The sequence below is a fragment of the Callorhinchus milii genome, unplaced genomic scaffold (assembly GCF_018977255.1).
Source record: "Callorhinchus milii isolate IMCB2004 unplaced genomic scaffold, IMCB_Cmil_1.0 Scaffold5, whole genome shotgun sequence".
Lineage (NCBI taxonomy): Eukaryota > Metazoa > Chordata > Chondrichthyes > Chimaeriformes > Callorhinchidae > Callorhinchus > Callorhinchus milii.
Genome location: NW_024704746.1, coordinates 25,215,899 through 25,236,001, shown reverse-complemented (window position 1 = coordinate 25,236,001; position 20,103 = coordinate 25,215,899). Strand labels below are relative to the sequence as shown.

The 20,103-nt window shown below is 40.2% G+C and overlaps 1 protein-coding gene across 2 annotated transcripts; it reads right to left on the bottom strand.

The window, feature by feature from the left end:
- Positions 1 to 236: 236 nt before the first annotated feature.
- LOC103189347 (chloride anion exchanger) lies at positions 237 to 19,723 on the bottom strand. 2 transcript variants are annotated; one of them, XM_007909695.2, is made up of 21 exons: positions 19,622 to 19,723; positions 17,758 to 17,938; positions 16,184 to 16,323; positions 15,093 to 15,203; positions 14,842 to 15,005; positions 14,488 to 14,652; positions 13,251 to 13,403; positions 12,152 to 12,234; positions 11,618 to 11,765; positions 10,442 to 10,555; positions 9,478 to 9,555; positions 8,870 to 8,965; positions 7,392 to 7,498; positions 6,944 to 7,013; positions 6,750 to 6,842; positions 5,327 to 5,422; positions 4,396 to 4,638; positions 3,100 to 3,154; positions 1,716 to 1,858; positions 1,029 to 1,097; positions 237 to 923 (listed from the first exon to the last, which is right to left on the bottom strand). In XM_007909695.2, exons 2-21 carry the CDS (start codon positions 17,895 to 17,897, stop codon positions 900 to 902), a joined length of 2,292 nt encoding a protein of 763 aa, XP_007907886.1. In that variant the 5' UTR covers positions 17,898 to 17,938; positions 19,622 to 19,723; the 3' UTR covers positions 237 to 899. The 2 variants fall into 2 exon arrangements, with proteins under 2 accessions (XP_007907886.1, XP_007907887.1); XM_007909696.2 differs by lacking the exon at positions 14,488 to 14,652.
- Positions 19,724 to 20,103: the final 380 nt, after the last annotated feature.

Sequence of the window (20,103 nt, the reverse complement as noted above, 5' to 3'; positions counted from 1 at the left end):
ACATATTATGTTTCTCCTGTTGTAAATGTATCTTAATGTACATTGTGAGCCACTGTTGTGTAACTGCCCTGAAACCTTGCAGCTCTGGAATCATCGGTCAGGAACCATCAGGTTACTCGCTATCGGTGGTCGGGCCTTCAGCCTCTCTGCCTCCACTTTCTGGAAATCCATCCCGGATCCCCTCCCTCTCACTCTCCTTCACTGCACCCCCCCCCCAACCCGCCTCACTTCGCCCCCTCCCTTCATGTTATGACATTGTGATTAATGCTCTAATGTTCTGCATTTCTCATCTATCTGGATACTCAGTATAAATTTTAATTATCACCAGTGTAAATATTCTGAATGAAAGTACTGTATTTGTACACTGATATATTGAATCTCCCTCAGAACACTTGCCTGCAGTGCAATGTAAACTGAGACTGGGCTACATTCTGCCGCACCAAATTCATAATTTTTTTGTCACAATGTAAATCTGACTTTCCAGTTCATTATTGTTTTCTGATAAGCTGTCTCACTCAGGACAATGGGGTAGCTCTGTATTATTATCAAACATAGTCAGCTCTGTATTATTCCCAGTGTAAATGGGGTTGTTAGTATCTAGAACAATGAGAAATGTTGACATAAAGAAGAACTGTAAATCTCTGCTCGACACTTGACCTTTCTTCATTGATCAGTGATGTACACAGTAACTTATGTAACAAACAGATTGGGATGTTAGTCGAGCTTCATGAGAACCAAATCTTTGATAGTATGCATAGCATACATTTTGTGCATTAACAGTGGCACATATTAAAGCTAAAGTCTTAAACGTACATTGTTTTAGTTTTCTGTGTACTTAGAAACTGCTGATGTAGACATTTCCTGCAGCGTGTTTTATCCAGAGTTCAGAGCTAGAACAATCAGAACTTGGTCTCTACACGGACCTGAAAGAAAAAATTCCAAAATATAACCATTAATTTGTCAGATTAAAGCAGTGACCAGATTATAATAAACTGGATAATGGCAAATATTAATGTTTCAAAACCTACCGTATAGTCCCTCTTTTTCAACTCTCCATTAGATAGTTCTCTGTTGTCAACATACACATTGCCTTGCCTCTGCAGGGAAGATAAAGAAATAGTCTTGATGGTTAAGCGGAGGATCACATTTTCACAAGGAGGATTTGGGGGATAATGTGTAATAATGACACTTGATGCAAAGAGATTCCATTCGCTCTTTTAACACAGGTTCACTCTTAATATTAGTGATGTCCTTTGTTATCTCGAGAGTTGCCATTTGCTATTGATCTCTCCACTAATAACCAAACAACAGTCATTTTAGTGGGTTGAGATTGTGATCAGCACTGATTTAGTATATGATTTGTTCCTCTATGAATGTGAACAAAACTTCTCGTCTTGAGCCAGTAGGAAGTGGAAATAAATCATAGACTTTCAGATGAGGAATAGAAAGCTCTGTGAGTGAGACGTTATGGTAAAATGTTAGGTCGGTATCAAGAAATATGGGGCAAAGGTGGGTAATTGGAGTTGAGATACAGATCAGGCATGATCTTATCGAATAGCAGAAGAGGCTCGAGGGCTGAATGGTCTGTTTCTATTTGCATGTCAAAAATTAAATTGAAATAATAATTTGTGCATGACTTTCACATAATCTCAGTGAGTAAGCATTGTTTTAATAAAAATGGCAGCACAATATTTGCTAATTTAATAGTAACTTACATTGTCACATTCATAATTTGTTTTTTCTGGATCATATCTTCCTAAGATATGTAGAATAGCATCATGAATTGTAATAAAAAATATGTTTGTGTTGATTTCATCGTCAAAAAATCCACATTTTTCCAACTTTTCGATGATCAGATCTGAAGAGGAAACAAAATAATGATTTTATATAATCCATTATTACTTTCTATAAAATCCATTATTAAAGGCAATTTGATAATGTAAGTATTTGAATATTCTGAAAAGCAATACCACTTGCTGCTAAGTGTAGGAACTTAGATGATAATTATATTGGAATTTCTGATAAAGTCACCCACAAAACACACAGTCACACCACTTTACAGGTCTATCCCATGAATTGCTTTGAACCATAATCCTGACATTAAAGGCGCTGTGTAGTATTAAATGTAAGGATTAGGATTTTGGTGCGTGTTATCAAAGTCACTCACTCGTTCTGTCACTTGATTACTTTTGTGTTTGAGTTGATGTTCAAACATACACAGCTATCAGTGTAATGAGTGTATCACCTCTTTTGAGGATTTTAGCCTTGTTGCAACAACAGCAACTTGTATTTACACAACACCCCTCATGCAGGGCAGTGTCCCAGAGCAATTGACAGTGGCGGAGGACAACTCTGAGCTGGGGGAGGAGGGATTTCAGCATTCAAGCAGAAGAATAAAATAAAACAGAACCCCACAATTCTGACAGAACTCCATCTTTTTTAAAATCCTAATTTCTTTCTAATGGTTGGAGAGCAAATTGTAAGCAAATCATTGCAAAAATGAAGTCTCCATTGATGGGCTATTTACTGACTTGTGATCAGGGGCTTTCACAAGGAAGATTGGTCAGAATTCACAATTTGACCAAAGTCAGAGTTCAGTGATTTGTTTAAAATCTGTAACAAGATCTAAACAATGACAAGTGATTGTATATATTTGTATACAACACTGTATATTTGTGGGACACTGCTGTGTGCAATTGGCTGCCACATTTCTCCCACAAAATACACAGTCAATTCACTTTACAGTATATTCTGTGAAGCGTTTTGAGACGTCATGGAGCCTTGATAAATCACTCTTATCAAATGCAAGGATTATTATTGTTACATAGAGTGTGCCATTGAAGAGTAGAGAATGTATCCTGTAACTGGATGATGGTGAAAGATTGTATCCCCATTCTTTGAATTTCATTATTCTCAGTTTTTCATATAAAAATGTTAATGTTTTATAACTAAATTGTAATACACTTTGTAGCATGTTCATCAAGTTGTGAACTCATTGATTTGGCATATGTTTTGTTCACTTTATGTGCCAATAGCATTAGATATGCAATACATCACTTTTTCCGAATGGTAATGAGAACATAGTCAGAAACCATTTACCATCACAGGCTGCGATGTAGATATCGATTTCGATTCGCACAAGCTCTTTCAATATCTGAAAAACACAATTTACTTTCAGCACAATTTCAGAAGAAAAAAATTGCTGGTTTATATTAATTTACAGTTGACTTGCGTTCTCTACAGGCCCAGTACCCGATATAATCCCTCTACAGGCCCAGTGCTCGGTGCTGGTGTTAATCAGCTCAAAGGCTTCACTGGGACCAGATTAGTTCATTGTCTTATTGACTGATGGCCGGTGGCAAGGTATTGTCAATGATTGACAAAACTCAACAATGTCAAAAAACTCACTGATACCTGCCTTCCGCTGATTATTGCTATTTAGTCATTCTTACGAATACACATCAGTGGGTGAAGGCAGAATTACACTGCAATGGCTCCCATGGTTACAAATCTTGCCAATATTCATTGTCGCAGCTCACAATAGAGGTCCCAGCAACCAGTGCCTCCAATACTTATATAATATAATATATACTAATAAAACAATGTCTGTCTGCATTTCAAGAAGGATCTCAATAACTGATTGACATAAACACATTATTTATACTTCATCAGAAAGGTCTTGCAACTTGGAGTGACATGGGCATATTTGTTTTCAGGTATTTCCTATCGTTCATGAATTATTTACAGTTTTGTATTTGTCACTGCAGTTGCACTTGGTGGCCACTGAATCAAAGAGGCGCTGTGGCATTGTGTGTGTGTGTGTGTGTGTGTGTGTGTGTGTGTGTGTGTGTATGTATGTATGTATGTATGTATGTATGTATGTACGCACACACTGCAGTTACACCTGGTGGCCGCGCTGGTTGACCGCGGTGCGGTTGCATCCTGCGTCACATACCACACACGTAGCCAAGCGGCGGCATCAAAATAAAGAACACAGATGAAGCTAAGCCTCCGCAGCAACAACAAAATTACATTTTTAAAGCACCGAGTCCTCCCACTGGAGCCCTCCCCCTGGAGCCCTCCCCCTGGAGCCCTCCCCCTGGAGCCCTCCCACTGGAGCCCTCCCACTGGAGCCCTCCCAGCTGAGTATAGATAAAGATGAAATGTTTGTATGTCAATCTACATTCCATATTGGATCCTTCGGTTGCAAATGAAGCTGCAGCAGGTACGGTATAATACAATATAACATAATATATAAAACTGGATTCTGCCACTTGGCACCACTTTAGAAGAGAAAGGATAATGGAAATTATGGAAACATAACACATTGGTTCTCATGTCAAATGCCTCTTGAAACTCTGATCATGAAACTATAGTTTTATAAACAGTTTTTACCCCTTTTAAGGTGTTGATCGCTGACACGTCCAGGAAAGAGACTGCCGCAAAGTCAAACACCACACTGTGTGTATCCACACCAGGCACCTGCAAATTGCCAGGGAGGCTTCTGTTCCAGTCAATGCACAATGGCAAGTCTTTCATCTCGACTGGTTTGTCCAAATTCTCAATATTATTGTTATCGTCCTCATCCTCAGAGCTGTCCTCAGTATAGCTTGCATTAGGGGTGTACATATAGCCTTTCTGAACACAGGAGAGAGACAGCGGTAAGAGGAACAATGATTAAAATAGAGCAATAACAGCTACATCACTCCTTACTTTGCTTATGTATTAGAACAAAATGACATTCAATGTTAGGACTGAACCAATTACATAATTGAATGAAACCATGGTCAAATTACTGTAAATAAACAATAATTTAACTTAAGTTAAGAAGAACTATACTTTATACTGCAAGACTCAAACTGTCTATCAGTAAGTTAACATTAGTAATGTTTGGATTTTGGTTGATTGGCTAAAAGTTAATGACTGTGCTCTGTGTGTGTGTTAGTGACTGTGTGTGTGTGTGTATGTGTGTGTGTGTTAGTGACTGTGTGTGTTAGTAACTGTGTGTGTGTTAGTAACTGTGTGTGTGTGTATAAGAGTGATGTTTTCTGTATGTAAGTCAGCCACTTGGTGACTTGGCACACTGTGTATAATTTAACACTAGATATTTCTAATGCGTTTCTTACAACAGATGAAAACTTTTGTTATTATGTCAAAGTATTTTAACTTCTCCTTATACCTACCAGCGCCTAGGTAGGTGATTGATTCAATAAAACAATGCCCCTCTCAAATAATTAGAGTGGGAAATGTATTAAATGTTTAGATTTGAACAGTTACTTCTGTATTGTTTGAGAACAAAGTTGATTGCTAGTTTGGAAGAACTTACTAATGTAGTCATTATTTCTCCTTTTTTCAGCAGCTTTCGTATCTTCAGCACAGCTCGGTTACGTTTGCGGAGGATTCTAAGTGGATTAAATCCAAGCTAATAGAAACACAAATTAGTTTAGATAAAGGTTCATCAAGATTTACAAAGGAGTACATCTTCTGCTTTGTCTTTCTGGCTAAGGAGTGTCACAAATCTTAAAAGAAAATCCTGTCTTGAGTATGAGTAGAGTCCTGTAGCTCAGTGGTTAGAGCACTCGCTTTGCAAGCGAGAGACTGGGTTCAATTCCAGGCAGAGGGCGAAACCTTGGGCAAGTTTCCTTACTCCACACAAAGCCTAATAATAATCCCTCCAAAACCAAAAACAATAATAAATTGGTCATTTTCAATCTACGACTGTTTGTGGGACATTGCTGTGCGCAATTGGCTGCCGCGTTCGCCCACAAATATATACAGTCAATTCACTTTACAGTGTGTTCTGTGAAGTGCTTTGGGACGTCCTCCCGACGTGAAAAGCGCTATATCAAATGCAAGGATTATTATTATTATTATTATTATTATGTCAAAACATTTAGCAACAGCAAATGACATTTTACATAGAGCCTTCCACGTCGGGAGCACCTCTCAAGGCGCTGGACAGTCAGGGATTTGGACCTGAGCTGGGGATTGGGATCAGGAGGGGTGGAGGGCAGAGAGGGTGGGGGGTAGAAATAATAAATAATAAAAGAATAATAATAAATAATAAAATAACACCAATTAAAAGGCCGCCATGTCCTGTTTTTCAGTGAAATGAAGGTGGCTTGGCTGGCTCGGGTGTAGAACTCTCACCTCTTGAGTCAGATGGTTTTTCAAACCTGATATCAAGACTTTAACTCACAGACAAGGCTGACACTCTAGCACAGCGCAGGGGGAGCGTTGCATTATCAGGAGTGCTGGCTATCAGATGGGTTGTTAAGGTGCCAATCTGCCTGTTTAGATGGACATGGAAGATCTCATGGCTGTTTGTAAAGAAAGCGTAGTTTCTCCATCTCCAGGCCAATAATTCCCCAAAATAAATTTGTCATTCACTTCACAGCTGTTTGCTCCTCCACAAAATGCACAGTCACTACACTTTACAGTATTTCCTGTGAAGCGCTTTGATACGTATCGACGACGTGATAGGTTGCTATATCAACTGCAAGGATTGTACAAATTGGTTGCCACATTCGCCTACAAAATACAAAGTTAGTACAATTTACAGTATACCCTGTGAAGCACTTTGAGACGTCCTCCTGACATGAAAAGCCCTATATCAAATGCAAGGATTGTTATTATTTCATTGTTACAAACATAATAATTTAGTGTAGATAATTTTGAAGATGAAAAAGAATGTGTGAAGATGAAAAATAAGACTGCAGTTAGAAACAGTATAATAAACAGCAACTTACAACTTCAATAAGCTTGTCCCGAAAGGAATTTATATTTGCAAAGAAAATTGGTGATGGGCATCTGAATATTTTCAATCCCTCTGGTTCGTAGATCTGATTAAAAGGAAAACAGACGTTAGTTATCAGGGAGGAATGAACCACAAAGTGAGAATTAATATGATTTATTCTGTAATAACATCAGTCAGTTTACTTACATTTTGATAATCCTTTCTATTTCTGTAAATGTCAGTTCCGTTTATGTTAGCCAAAACAGAGAACTGCGAGCTGGAAACACAGTACCACATCCATTAGATAAGTTACAGTTACACACAACATAAATAGCATGTACTCGACTGAGAGAGACATGGGTTTGAATCTAAGCCACTTGGCCTCATGGCTCTGACACTTGTTATGTACCAATTATAAAAAGGGAATTGGATAGGTACTTGAAAAGGAAAATTGTGCAGGGCTACAGGGTAAGAGTGGGAGTGTGGGACTAGTGGGTAGTTCTTTTAAAGAGCTGGCACAGGCATGATGGGCTGTAAGATTTTATAATTCTGTAAATGCTTCAAGACGTGTTTGTAAATTACGTTATGTAACGGCAGGTTGTTGAAGTGAATGTATATGTTTACATTGACATTAAACAGGGAAGAACATACTTACAACTGTGTCCTGAACACAACTGTGAGAAGCTCAAACGCCACTCCAGCCGCCAATCCCAGGTCAAGGCCAAGCAGAACAGCAGCAACAAAGGAAACTAGCCACACCAGCTGTGACAGGAAATAGCTTTAGTCAACAAGCTCTGAGACACTATCCTGGGCTCTGAGACACTATCCGGGGCTCTGAGACATTAACCTGGGCTCTGAGACACTATCCTGGGCTCTGAGACACTATCCTGGGCTCTGAGACACTATCTTGGGCTCTGAGACACTAGACTGGGCTCTGACACACTATCCTGGGCTCTGAGATACTAGACTGGGCTCTGACACACTATCCTGGGCTCTGAGACACTAGACTGGGCTCTGAGACACTATCCTGGGCTCTGAGACACTATCCTGGGCTCTGACACACTATTCTGGGCTCTGAGACACTAGACTGGGCTCTGAGACACTATCATAATACCATAAGATCATAAGATGTTGGAGCAGAAGTAGGCCAATTGGTCCCTCGAGCCTGCCCCACAATTTAATAAGATCATGGCTGATCTTCTAACCTAATTCCATTTACCCGCCCTATTCCCATATCCCTTAATCCCTCTATCCTTTAGAAATCTATCAACCTCAGTCTTAAATATGTTCAAGGACTGAGCATCCACAGCCTCTGGGGTAGAGAATTCCACAAATTCACTACCCTCTGAGTGAAGAAATGTTTCCTCAACTCAGTTCAAAAAGGCTGACCTTTAATCTTGAGACTATGACCCCTTAGTTTTAGATTCTCCAACCAGGGGACACAGTCTCACTGCATCTCCCCTGTCAAGACCCTTAAGAATTTTATAGGTTTCTATAAGATTACCTCTAATTCTTCTATATTCTAGAGAATATAGGCCTACTCTACTCAATCTCTCCTCATAGGTCAACCCCCTCATCCCAGGAACCAACCTAGTGAAGCTACACTGCACCCCCTCTAAGGTGAGTATGTCCTTTCTTAAATAAGGAGATCAAAACTGCACACAATATTCCAGGTGAGGTCTCACCAAGGCCTTATACAACTGCAGCAAGACTTCCCTACTCTTGTACTCTAACCCTTTTGCAACGAACGCCAACATGGCATTATCCTTCCTAGTTGCTTGCTATGTGTACATACTAACTTTCTGTGACTGGTGTACAAGGACACCCAAATCCCTCTGAACACCAGCACTATCTAGTCTATTTATTCTGTTAGTGTTTCAGATTATTATTATTGTTGATGTGAGTTTACAAATTGGATCAATTAAAAGCTCAAAGTGTGACGATCAGTGAAACAGTCATCTATATATAAATAAATATATTCTATGAGGAAGCAGACAATTTTTCACAGGGGAACAGGGTTCTCGAGGAGATTAAATGATTCAGTTCAAAGTACTGAGGGAATTAAATCAAAACAAGTTTAAAAACTGTGCTAACAAAGCAGTAAATAACTGCCCGGATTTCACATTGACTTACACAATCATACTTGTCTTTTTTCCACAGAACTACGACTTCTCTGAACTGGAAAAACATTCCTTTCAAATTGACCACAACAAGAGCTCCCAGAACCGACTGAAAGAGAAAATAAAACAATCAGCTGATAGCAGCTGCCTGTTCAGGTTTGTGATGATCATTTTAAAATTTATTTTCATTAGCATTTTAGCAATCAGTGCAAGGGTTCAATTAATTGATAAATTATACACAACACATTCACAAACGGGACATAAGACAATCATCAGTAAAAATAAATACATTACATTATTTCCACATTTGCAAACACGCAGCATCAACAACTAAATGCTTCAGTTACCATTTCTGAACTGATCATCCACATTACCATTCTCAACAACAACAACTTGTATTTACACTGCGTCCTCACACGGAGTTTGACAGTGGCTGAGCCCAACACCGAGCCGGGGGGGAGGTGACTGTAATTTTATTTTATTTTTATTTTACCATCAAAGCATGAGGCATTCCACCAAGGAGTTCAGTATTCTGGCCTCATCTTCCCTTCCTGGTCTCCCTCCTACCCAACCCTCCCCCCATCCCTTCCACCATCCATGACATGATATGAATGATATTACCTTCTGGAGAGGTGCCAGCAGATAGCCAATAGCCAACAGCACAATCATGACCAGCAGAGCAGACACCAGACTAGCAATCTGTGTGAAAATGGTTGTTTTTGTTGTGATTAAAATACTACAATAACAACATCTTGCATTTATATAGCGTACCTCATACAGGATAGTGTCCCAGAGCGCTTAAGTACCTTTATTAATGATACAATTGGAAAATATAGTCAGTTCAATGCAGTTTTTATGCAATAACTCAGTTACTGTATATGTATTTATTAAACTCACCACAGAGGCTTCACACAGTTTGGGCACAGACGTCTAAGAAAGAGTTTTACATTTAGACAATTGTTGTTAGTGATGTGTTCAGTATCGTGCCCACTGCCTCAGAATGTCTTACTTTATCTACTCTGAAAGTGACCTCAATACCAGATTAAGAAACTATTTTTATTTGGATAGTGCCTTATCACGTTGAAATGTGGTGAAATACTTCATGAGTAATTGCTGCCAAATGTAGCATTGGCTGTTTAGGCAATTATCAGTAAGGTCCCTCCCACCCACCACCCTGAGGTGAATGATCAATCTGTCTGGCTAAACTGTTGGCTAAACTCCCTTCCCTTTACGAATTGGGCCTCAAATATCACCTGAGCACAGGCAGAGCCACAAAGAATGTTATTATTGTCACCATATAATCAGTGTCTCACTTGTGTCAGCCAACAACTCACTGCAGCAGAAACAAGGACCCACTGAAGGGAAATCAGTAACAGATTCATGAAATCTGTTACCTCAGCATTTTAGGAGTTTAACGACAACAACACATTACATTTACACAGTGCCGTTCATGCTGGGAGGACGTCCCAAGGCGCTGGACAGTCAGGGATTTGGTTAAGCAGCAATCCTCAAGACAGTCCATGTATACAATGTTCAGACTATGTGTGTCTGAACATCAAAATATTTAAACCTGAAGAGACTGTACCTGGCTTTTACCACCAGTGCTTTCCTGAACAGCCGTTCTCGAGAGAGCTGTGCTGCCTGCAAACCCTCGAAATGCTCCACAAAATATATTACTGATTCCGAAAGCTATTAACTCCTGAAAGAAAAGAATAAGAATACACATATTTTATACTTTTCTAGTTAAAATGATTAACAACAAATATGTGAATGCTGTGTTTATACTAGTGGAGGAACACCTAATGCTCCCAGAAGTTGAGCAATGTGAAGCAGCTTTATTCACATATTCTGCTCCACATCTCTCTGGACCATTAAAAGGTTATGTAAAGGCTGAAGGCAGCATTGGCCAAACAGCTGTGTATTTCATGACTGAGGTGGGTAGATATTTATTAGGTCAGGGCATTAAGGGATATGGGACAAAGGCAGGTAATTGGAGTTGAGGTACAGATCAGCCATGATCTAACAGGAATGGTGGAACAGGCTCGAAGGGCTGAATGGCCTTCTCCTGTTCCTATCCTCTGCTTAGTTAGTTCGCCAAGGCCAAGGTGGGAAGCTACAATTGGCCTCAGTATCCTTGGATTAAGGAGAGATAATATTAGCTGAGAAGAGGAATAATCAGCCAAGGTTGAGATTATCATCAGAGGAGAAAGGATCAGCCTCAAGATGAATTTGTTATGGAGGGAAGTTCTCGAGGCACACATGAGGCATTAAGCTCCTCCACTAACCTTAACAGGTCAGGTCACTGTGTGACAAACATTGCCCACTAAACCAGGAACAGAGTGAAACAAGACACAGCAATGTCGAAGAGCATGAGTATTAATAGATACATAGGTGACACTGACCACTGGTGTCTGGATAGAGGTAGTGTTGTGTGGATTAGAGTCAGGAAAGACTCCACAGATTTATACACATGTATCAGAATTCTTAGTTTTTAATAACATTTTCAGCGGTTCTCTACAAGACCTGAGATTTTACCATATTTTCTTCAGGATGACTGAAGCTGACAGTGTCACATCTGTCACAATTCCTACAGAAACTGAGGAAAATCTCCAACAAAAGCTTCTCCTGATTTCAAAATTGGAACTGGTCCAAGGCATAAGCAATTAATCATTCTGCAAAACCTCTGTAAAGTTTAATAAGATGAGGATGTATTAAAATCAATGTATGATTGGGTGTATAACTGATGATTTGCTGTTCTTACCTGGTTACCATTTATGGTATAGTCATGTTTGATAGAATACACTTTGGCCACAGAGAAAGCTACAGTAAAGCCAACAATTGCGATGGAGAAAGCATCTATAATACTGTCCTCCAGGACAGCTGCGTTTGGGGTCAGCGGAGTCTGAAATCTGAAGAATAACCAGATTATTCATTGTTTTTTCTCAGGTAAATCATTATGAGATTCCATGTTTGTCCACATTTTCTGAACAAAACGCAAAATACTGCAGATGCTGAAAATCTCAAAACAAAACAGAAGTGGCTGGGAACACTCAGCAGGTCAGGCAACATCTATGGAGAAAGGAAAGTGAGTCAACGTTTCGGGTCCACGATCCTTGAAGTGTCCATGACCCTTTCTCTCCTGAAAGGTTGTGGACCCGAAACTTTGACTCACTTTTCTTTCTCCATAGAAGGAGGTGCCTGACCTGCTGAGTGTTCCCAGCCACTACTGTTTTTGTTTTCCGAACAAAAACTTGGTTCAGAATTAAATTGGAGATTAAGTTAATGATGTGCTTACCCACTGGTTATGTTTCCCACAATGTCCACTTGATATCTCTCCTCAAAACTGAATGCATATGAGACTCCGGTTGCTATGACAGTCTGTGATTTAATGATAAATGTGTAAGTACAAAATCGCACTTGTCCTGTGTTAACCTTCTATGTTCACCAATGATTGATTTTTCACAGCGAAACCTTGGGACATATGTACCCTCGAGGAATCATTCTTAAACATGCGGTAAGTTATATTTAGGGCTTCTGATTTGGGTTTTAACCGAAAAACCTGATAAATCACCCTCCCATACAAAACAAAATCTGTGTGTATCCAAAAAACACCAGGAAACTATGGGAATCGTTGTCCTGACGTGCCTCTGAGCTGAAGTCTCTCTCTCTCTCACACACTCTGTCACTCTCTCTCACTCACTCTGTCACTCTCTCTCTCTCTGTCTGTCTCTCTCTCTGTGTGTCTCTCTCACTCTCTCTCACTCACTCATTCTCTTGCCATGTGCACATACATGGCTCTCCACCTCTCCCTCAGCTCCCTGTGCGCAGGTACATGTGGTGAGGGAGACAACAGCAACAACAACCTGCATTTATATAGCACCCCTCACACACGGCAGCGTCCCAGAGTGCTTTAACGTGAGACAATGTGTACACACAGAGGAGCACTTACACATGTGCTGTGTCTCCTTCCCCAGATGTCTGCACACACAAGGGGAGAGAGGCGGAGTGTGTGAGAGGAGAGAGGCACTGCACCCACAGGTCTGTCATGTTGGGACATCCTCCCATGTGAAAGGTGCAATACAACTGTAATTGTTGTTGTTCTCAGTAAATTAACCAAACCCTCATTTATAAGCACTCTAAAATTGCTTAAAACTGGCTACAAACAACCCCTGAAAATCAGAAGCCCCAGAATGTCCCAGAAATAAATCTGATGAGAAGTTAAAAGAGAGTAACTAATAATTACCATTGATTTCAGTTAAATAAGTTAAATGTTTTCAATGTCATTTTAAACAAACTGCTTATATTAAGCCAATAGCATTGTGAGCTAGCAAACTGCAGAGATATTAGTGCCACATCTTTATGTGAAAGCCAGATTTAATATTGACTTTACTTACCATTATAACTTCAATGGGTATTGGTACAGGGAGCTTGGACTTGTATCGATCATTGATCTCTTTCACAATAAATACAATAAGAATGACAATGATTGAGGTAACAAGGTCAGTGATGTTAGTTTCAGGGATATTGTTGAAGATATATTCCAGGGTCTAAAATAAAGCAAAATGTGAATTGAAAACCAATTAGAACTGAGTTAATACTTTCCAAATCTTATTTACATAGTGTGTCTCAGTACATGACAGATCCTCATGCCAACAGCCTGAAATAGATTCAACCCCATCACTAGGGAGCTACTAACATACTTCCAATCATCCAACAACAACAACAAATGTCACATACACCGAGCCTTTCACATCAGGAGGATGTCCCAATAATAATAATAATAATAATCCTTGCATTTGATATAGCGCTTTTCACGTCGGGAGGACGTCCCAAAGCGCTTCACAGAACACACTGTAAAGTGAATTGACTGTATATTTGTGGGCGAACGCGGCAGCCAATTGCGCACAGCAATGTCCCACAAACAGTCGTAGATTGAAAATGACCAATTTATTATTGTTTTGTTTTTTGGAGGGATTATTATTAGGCTCTGTGTGGAGTAAGGAAACTTGCCCAAGGTTTCACCCTCTGCCTGGAATTGAACTCAGGTCTCTCACTTGCAAAGCGAGTGCTCTAACCACTGAGCTACAGGACTCCAAGGCACTGGACAGTCAGGGATTTGGCCCTGAGCTGTGGGTTGGGATCAGGAGGGATGGGCAAGTTTTCTTACTCCACACACCTAATAATTATCCCTCCAAAACAAACCAATAACAAATTGGTCATTCTCAATCCACAACTGTTTGTGGGGATGCTGCTGAGCGCAATTGGCTGCCGCATTTCGCCCACAATTCAGTCAATTCACTTTACAGCATCTTCTGTAAAGCGCTATATCAAATGCAAAGATTATTATTATTATTATGGAGGACAGGGAGTGGAGGGGAAGTAGAGTGGCTGAAGGCCCAGTTGAAGAGGAGAGTCTTGAGACGTGCCTTGAAGGAGTGAGGGAGCGAGGTGAAGGGACTGTGGGATGGAGTTCCAGATGGAGGCAGAGAGGCCCCAAAGTGAATGTTAAAGACCTGAATTTTCTTTAAGCCCTGAATATTAACAATATATTGAATGATAAACTGCTACTAACAGGGATGAGAATTATAATGACAGTAAACACATTGGAAATAATTAGCATCTTGTACTTACATACATAACGGACAATTTCCCCATGAAACTGGGAACTCTGATTCCCAACACAAACTTAAGCTGAGACACCAAGACGTGGATGGCTGCTGCTGTGGTGAAGCCAGAAATCAGAGGCTCTGACAGATAGACGACAATAAATCCAAACTGCAGCAAGCCGAGGCCCAGCTAGAGGTGAGGAGAGAAACAGTCTTCACTTAGCTAAACATTTAGAATATACTGGAAAATGAATTGACTGCAGTTTGTGGGTGAAACGCGACAGCCAATTTCACACAGCAGTGTCCCACGCACAGACCTGGATTGAGTGACCACATTATTATTATTAAACATTGATAGTACAATGTACACTGTACTGACCTGGAAAATGCCAGCCAGGTAGGTGACAGACGTGGCAACCCACACTTTTCTGTCCTCGTCGCTCATTCCCTCGGGGAAGATGGTGCTATTGCCACCAGCAACACCATCAACGACCAATCTGTCCACCACGGTGCCCACCATCAGGCTCACCACAGGGAAGGGACCTATTGCCAGAGAAACATTCATCCTGTTTAATACATGAGCAGCTTCAGAAAAACAAACATTGAACATCCTGCAATGGTAATGCTCACCAACTGATAAGTGCTTCGAGGTTCCAAACAGGAAATAGGTCAACACTGGGAAAAAGGCTGCATAGAGACCATAGCCAGGAGGTACAGACACCAACAAGGCAAATGCCAAACCTGCAACAGTGAGAGGAGTGAGAGGCAGTCCATTAATAATAATATATAATATTACTGACTTTAAATGAAGGATTGCAAAGGCAACAACAAATTACATTTATTTAGCATATTTCACATCAGGAGGGCATCCTAAAGTGAACCATCCTAAAGTGCTGGACAGTCAAGGATTAATGATGTGCCATGTCGCATATTCTAGGCTGCCTTTGTCAATGTACATTAAATCCTGTTTCAAGGTCCTGGTTCTCACCTCTGCGACATCCTAACCCCCTACCAACCCGCCCGCTCCCTCCGCTCAGCCAGCTCTGGCTGCTCCACGTCCCCCAAACCACCCACCCCACCATTGGTGGGAGAGCCTTCAGCCACTCTGCCCCCAACCTCTGGAATTCCATCCCCTAAACACTCTGCCTCGCTCTCTCAAGTCCCTTCCCCTCCCCTCCCTTCCCCCCACAACCCCAACTCGGGTCTGAAATGCTGCCATTGTCCAATGCCTTGGGACGTCCTCCCGACGTGAAAGGTGCTGTACAAATGTATTTGTTGTTGTTTTGATATCGTGATAAGATAAAATGCAACGATTATAAACAGTAAACCTTTGGAACAGGTTTACGTGACCTAAACATATAAAAGTGTCAACTTTAATCACACTTTCAAGTAAACACTTTCAATCACAGGTTAGTTACTGCTTATTGGTAATATCTGATTCTCCTGTGTTTATATTCCTTAGAAGGTGATCTTTAAACTCTGCAGATTAGTTCCTGACCCTAATTAGATAACACACTTCCCTCTCAGGTTTACTGCTGATCTGTTTAATACAATTCAGGGTAATGTCCACTAAAACTGAAATGATAAAATATGACAGTATATTCAGCTTCCTAATCGTGCTGTAAATATCAATGACTGTTGTTAAGGTCAAAGTTTTCTTTTCACATCTAGTTTTAGTAAATGAATGACTTGTGACGGCTGGGTTGTCCCCAGAACAATACCTTGTAGTACAGCCACAAGCCCAGTGCTGATGCCAGAGATTATGTCACTCACGAGCCAGTCCTTGAAGTTGTATGTTGGCAGCCAGGAAGCCACAGGAAACAATGTATAAAATATCCGCTTTGCCTTTACAACTGAACAACTGAAACACAAAATACATATTAACTGGTACAGTGAGGAGTCCTGTAGCTCGGTGATTAGAGCAAGTGAGAGACCTGGGTTTGTTTACTGGTCAGGGTAAAATGTTGGGCAAGTTTCCTTGCTCCACACGCCTCTGTTTATCAGTAGTCGATTGGCAGATCAGTTTCGGGGGATAATAATCTCTTCAAACAAAAAAATGTGGTCACTTAATCCACAACTGTTTGTGGGGACACTCACTGCTATGTGCAATTGGCTTCTGTAAAGAAATCTCAGGGGTTTTGATAGGAAACAGAGTGGGACTCGGGTGAATGTACGACTTGGACAATTATATGATTTATAAAGATAAGACTTATGTGAGTTTTACTGTAATTGTAAAATCTGTGAAAGTTATCTTGAATTCTTTCATAAACTCCATACTGCAAAAGGGAACCATTTGTGGTGCTGTCGAAACATTTCATGTTTCAGATAAGAACCTCAGCCTCTCTGTGTTTATATAACTCACTTGTTGTCAGTTTATTGTATTACATTAGCAAAAATAACAATCAGACTTAATTATCATCTCTATGGTTATGTCAACATCACCACCATTTTACCATTGACTGTCCTGTATATATCAGTACATGAACATATGCCTCCATATATCTTATATAGACCCTCCTACTTGCTCTCTCTACCTGTATTCATCATACCTTAACACCTACCTCTTTGACTGTTATATAAATGTCAATTGTTAATAGAGCACTGGAATTTATAGATAGTAACAGAACATTATTATTATTATAGTAACTATACATTAGTATTATTGTTGTTATTATAGTAACTGGGAAAAGCCATTCAAGTCGTCAAGTCTGTGCTGGTGATTTTCTCATGAACCATTTAGTATAACTCTACTCTCCTGCTCACTACACATCTTTTCAATAATCTCTTTCAAGTATCTTTTCATTTCTCTTTTGAAATAATTCATGAAATTCTTATTCTAATCTCAGTAACTATTGTAATAACAATAATAATACAGTAAAGCTCATATAAGTTTGAACTATGTAAATCGTATAATCACCTAAGTCGTACATCTGCATCCAGTTAAATTTCCTGTAATTTATGCAAGTTTCACATAACTCATCCTTTAAGAATATAATAATAATCCTAGTGTTTGATGTAGCGCTTCAAGTCTTCGAGATATCTCAGAGTGCTTCAAGGATATACTGAATTGACTGTATATTTTGTTGGCGAAACTTTGCATAAGTCATATTAAATGTCTTTTCCCAACTAATTATGTGAGGTTTACTGTAGTAATAATAATAATAATAATAAATCTTACATTTGATAAACAATCTTTATGATTGAATATCCTCTTCAACTAATGACCTTTACATGAAGGACAGGCTTGGGTTTACATCTCACTAAAGCTAGTACAATTGTCATCTGCATCACTTACCTGAAATAGGCCTGAAAATGATCAACTGGGGTCTTGTGATATCTCTCCATTTTCTGATTGTCCCTTTTAAAGGTGTTTTCAGAGTAAGCTGATCGAGCCACATTGTACCGGGTGGCAGCCTGCATGGTGCTCATCACCATGTCTAGAACATAAATTCCTTTCTCCAAATACAGCTACACCACTGGAAAATACAATACAATTTACATAGCGCTTCTCAAAGTGCTTCACAGTGCCGGGTGGGTCCCGAGCTGGGGGAGGGAGCCGAGGGGAGTGGGCAGGGGGAAGATGACCAAAAGCTGTTCACAGAGATAGGGTTTGAGACCTGTTGTGAAAGACAGGAGGGAGGGAGCAAGTATGGATTGCATTTTGCCCACAAATTAGTCAATTCACTTTACAGTATATCCTGTGAAGCGCTTTGAGACATCTCAAAGAGCAGAGAAGGTTACGAGGAGACCTAATAGAGGTCTTCAAAATCATGAGGGTATTTGATAGGTTAGGAAGGGAAAAACTGTTTCCACTGGTGGGTGTATCGATGACTTGAGGTCACAGATTCAAAATAGTCTCTAAAAGAAGCCGAGGGGAGAGGTGAGAAGACATTGCTTCACGCAGCGAGTTGTTCGAATTTGGAACATTGCCTGAAAGGGCGGTCGAGGCCGATTCGATAACTACTTTTAAAAACGCGGTGGACGGGTATTTGAGGAGGACGGGTTTGCGGGTTATGGGGAAAGGGCTGGGGACATTACATTGCTCTTCTCAAAGAGCCGCACAGACTTGATGGGCCGAATGGCCTCTTTTTGTGCTGTACAATTCTATGGTTCTGTGATTCTATGATTCTATGATTCTATATGGGTCCTACATTCATTTGACATTTTAGATCAACCACAATTTTTAAAGTGAAGTCTGTATCACAGTTCGTACTTTAAATTCACAACGTCTCACAGAAATAGGTATTGCAACACCTGAATAATAATAACAATCCTTGTATAACCCTTTGATAATGCATCTTATCACGTTTTCGAGACATATCAAAGCGCTTCACAGGATATACTGTAAAGTGCCGTGACTGTATATTTTGTGGGCGAAACACGGCAGCCAATTGCACACAGCAGCGTCCCACAAACAGTCATAGGAGACACATGCAAGCACACACGCACACTTGTCCAGCAGTAGTGGTTAATAATAATAATAATAATCCTTGCATTTGATATAGCGCTTTTCACGTCGGGAGGACGTCCCAAAGCGCTTCACAGAACACACTGTAAAGTGAATTGACTGTATATTTGTGGGCGAACGCGGCAGCCAATTGCGCACAGCAATGTCCCACAAACAGTCGTAGATTGAAAATGACCAATTTAATTATTGTTTTTGGTTTTTTGGAGGGATTATTATTAGGCGTGTGGAGTAAGGTTGGGCATGGATCATGATTCCTGCCCAATTCTTACCCTCCTTCCCTTGCTCACCCCTCAACATTAACTGAGGTCAATTGCCACCTACAGTCACTGTGACTGAGATCAGCTAATTGCACACATGCCCTAAACATGAGGCGTTCTTGTTTGGTCTGACTTAGTCAAGTGTATAGTATACGTCTAGTTTGTAGTATAGTGTATATCGTCTACAGTGTACAGTGTAGTGTAGAATGTACAGTGTATGGTCTAGTATACTGTATATAGTATAGTATAGTTTGTAGTATATATAATATCGTGTATACAGTATAATCTAGTATCTAGTACAGTATATATAGTAGAATAATCAAATAATTTGTCATGGATTTATATGTTTGACATCTATCACAAAATATTACAAATCTCACAGCACAAATTCCTAAAACACACTCATAGAACAGGAAGAACAGGGAGAGATTTACCTGATGGATTCCCAGCGTGTGGAGGGAAAGGTGAATCCCACAGGACATGTACACTCGGGCACTGGTGACCTTGCAGTGGCTTCAAGTGAAATTAGCTGATCTCTTTATCGCATTTATTCTTTAAAAATGTTTCCCCGAAGTTTGTAATAATTAACTACAACCACCTTTCACAAAAAAATGTCCTTGAACTTTGTCACAAAGAGAGGTGAGAGGGTTTGGGACAGGCAGCACCTGGATGTTCAAGGAGAATGGACTGGGGTGTCATACAGCACCTTATCATCTATCACCAACCCCAGCCCTTCACAGGGAGGTCACAGAAACACAAGAAACAATGATCACCTCGGCTAGTCAGGAGCCTGAGAGAACGAGGCAAAATTAAGAACGAAGCAGACAGATGGAACGGATGAATCAGCATATTTTAGTTATAGATACAGAATGTTTAGTACTTTACTGATAAGAATAGAGATACAGTGCACATTACT

Bases quoted from the DNA above. Each gene is read 5' to 3' on its own strand.
- LOC103189347 (XM_007909695.2), bottom strand. From the start codon at position 17,897: ATGGTGATGAGCACCATGCAGGCTGCCACCCGGTACAATGTGGCTCGA. The intron at 15,204-16,183 runs GTATTGTTCTGG...TCACTGTTGCAG, and splicing joins GCTTGTGGCTGTACTACAAG to GTTTGGCATTTGCCTTGTTG. The intron at 7,499-8,869 runs GTAAGTCAATGT...TTCCTGTCACAG, and splicing joins AAAAAGACAAGTATGATTGT to CTGGTGTGGCTAGTTTCCTT.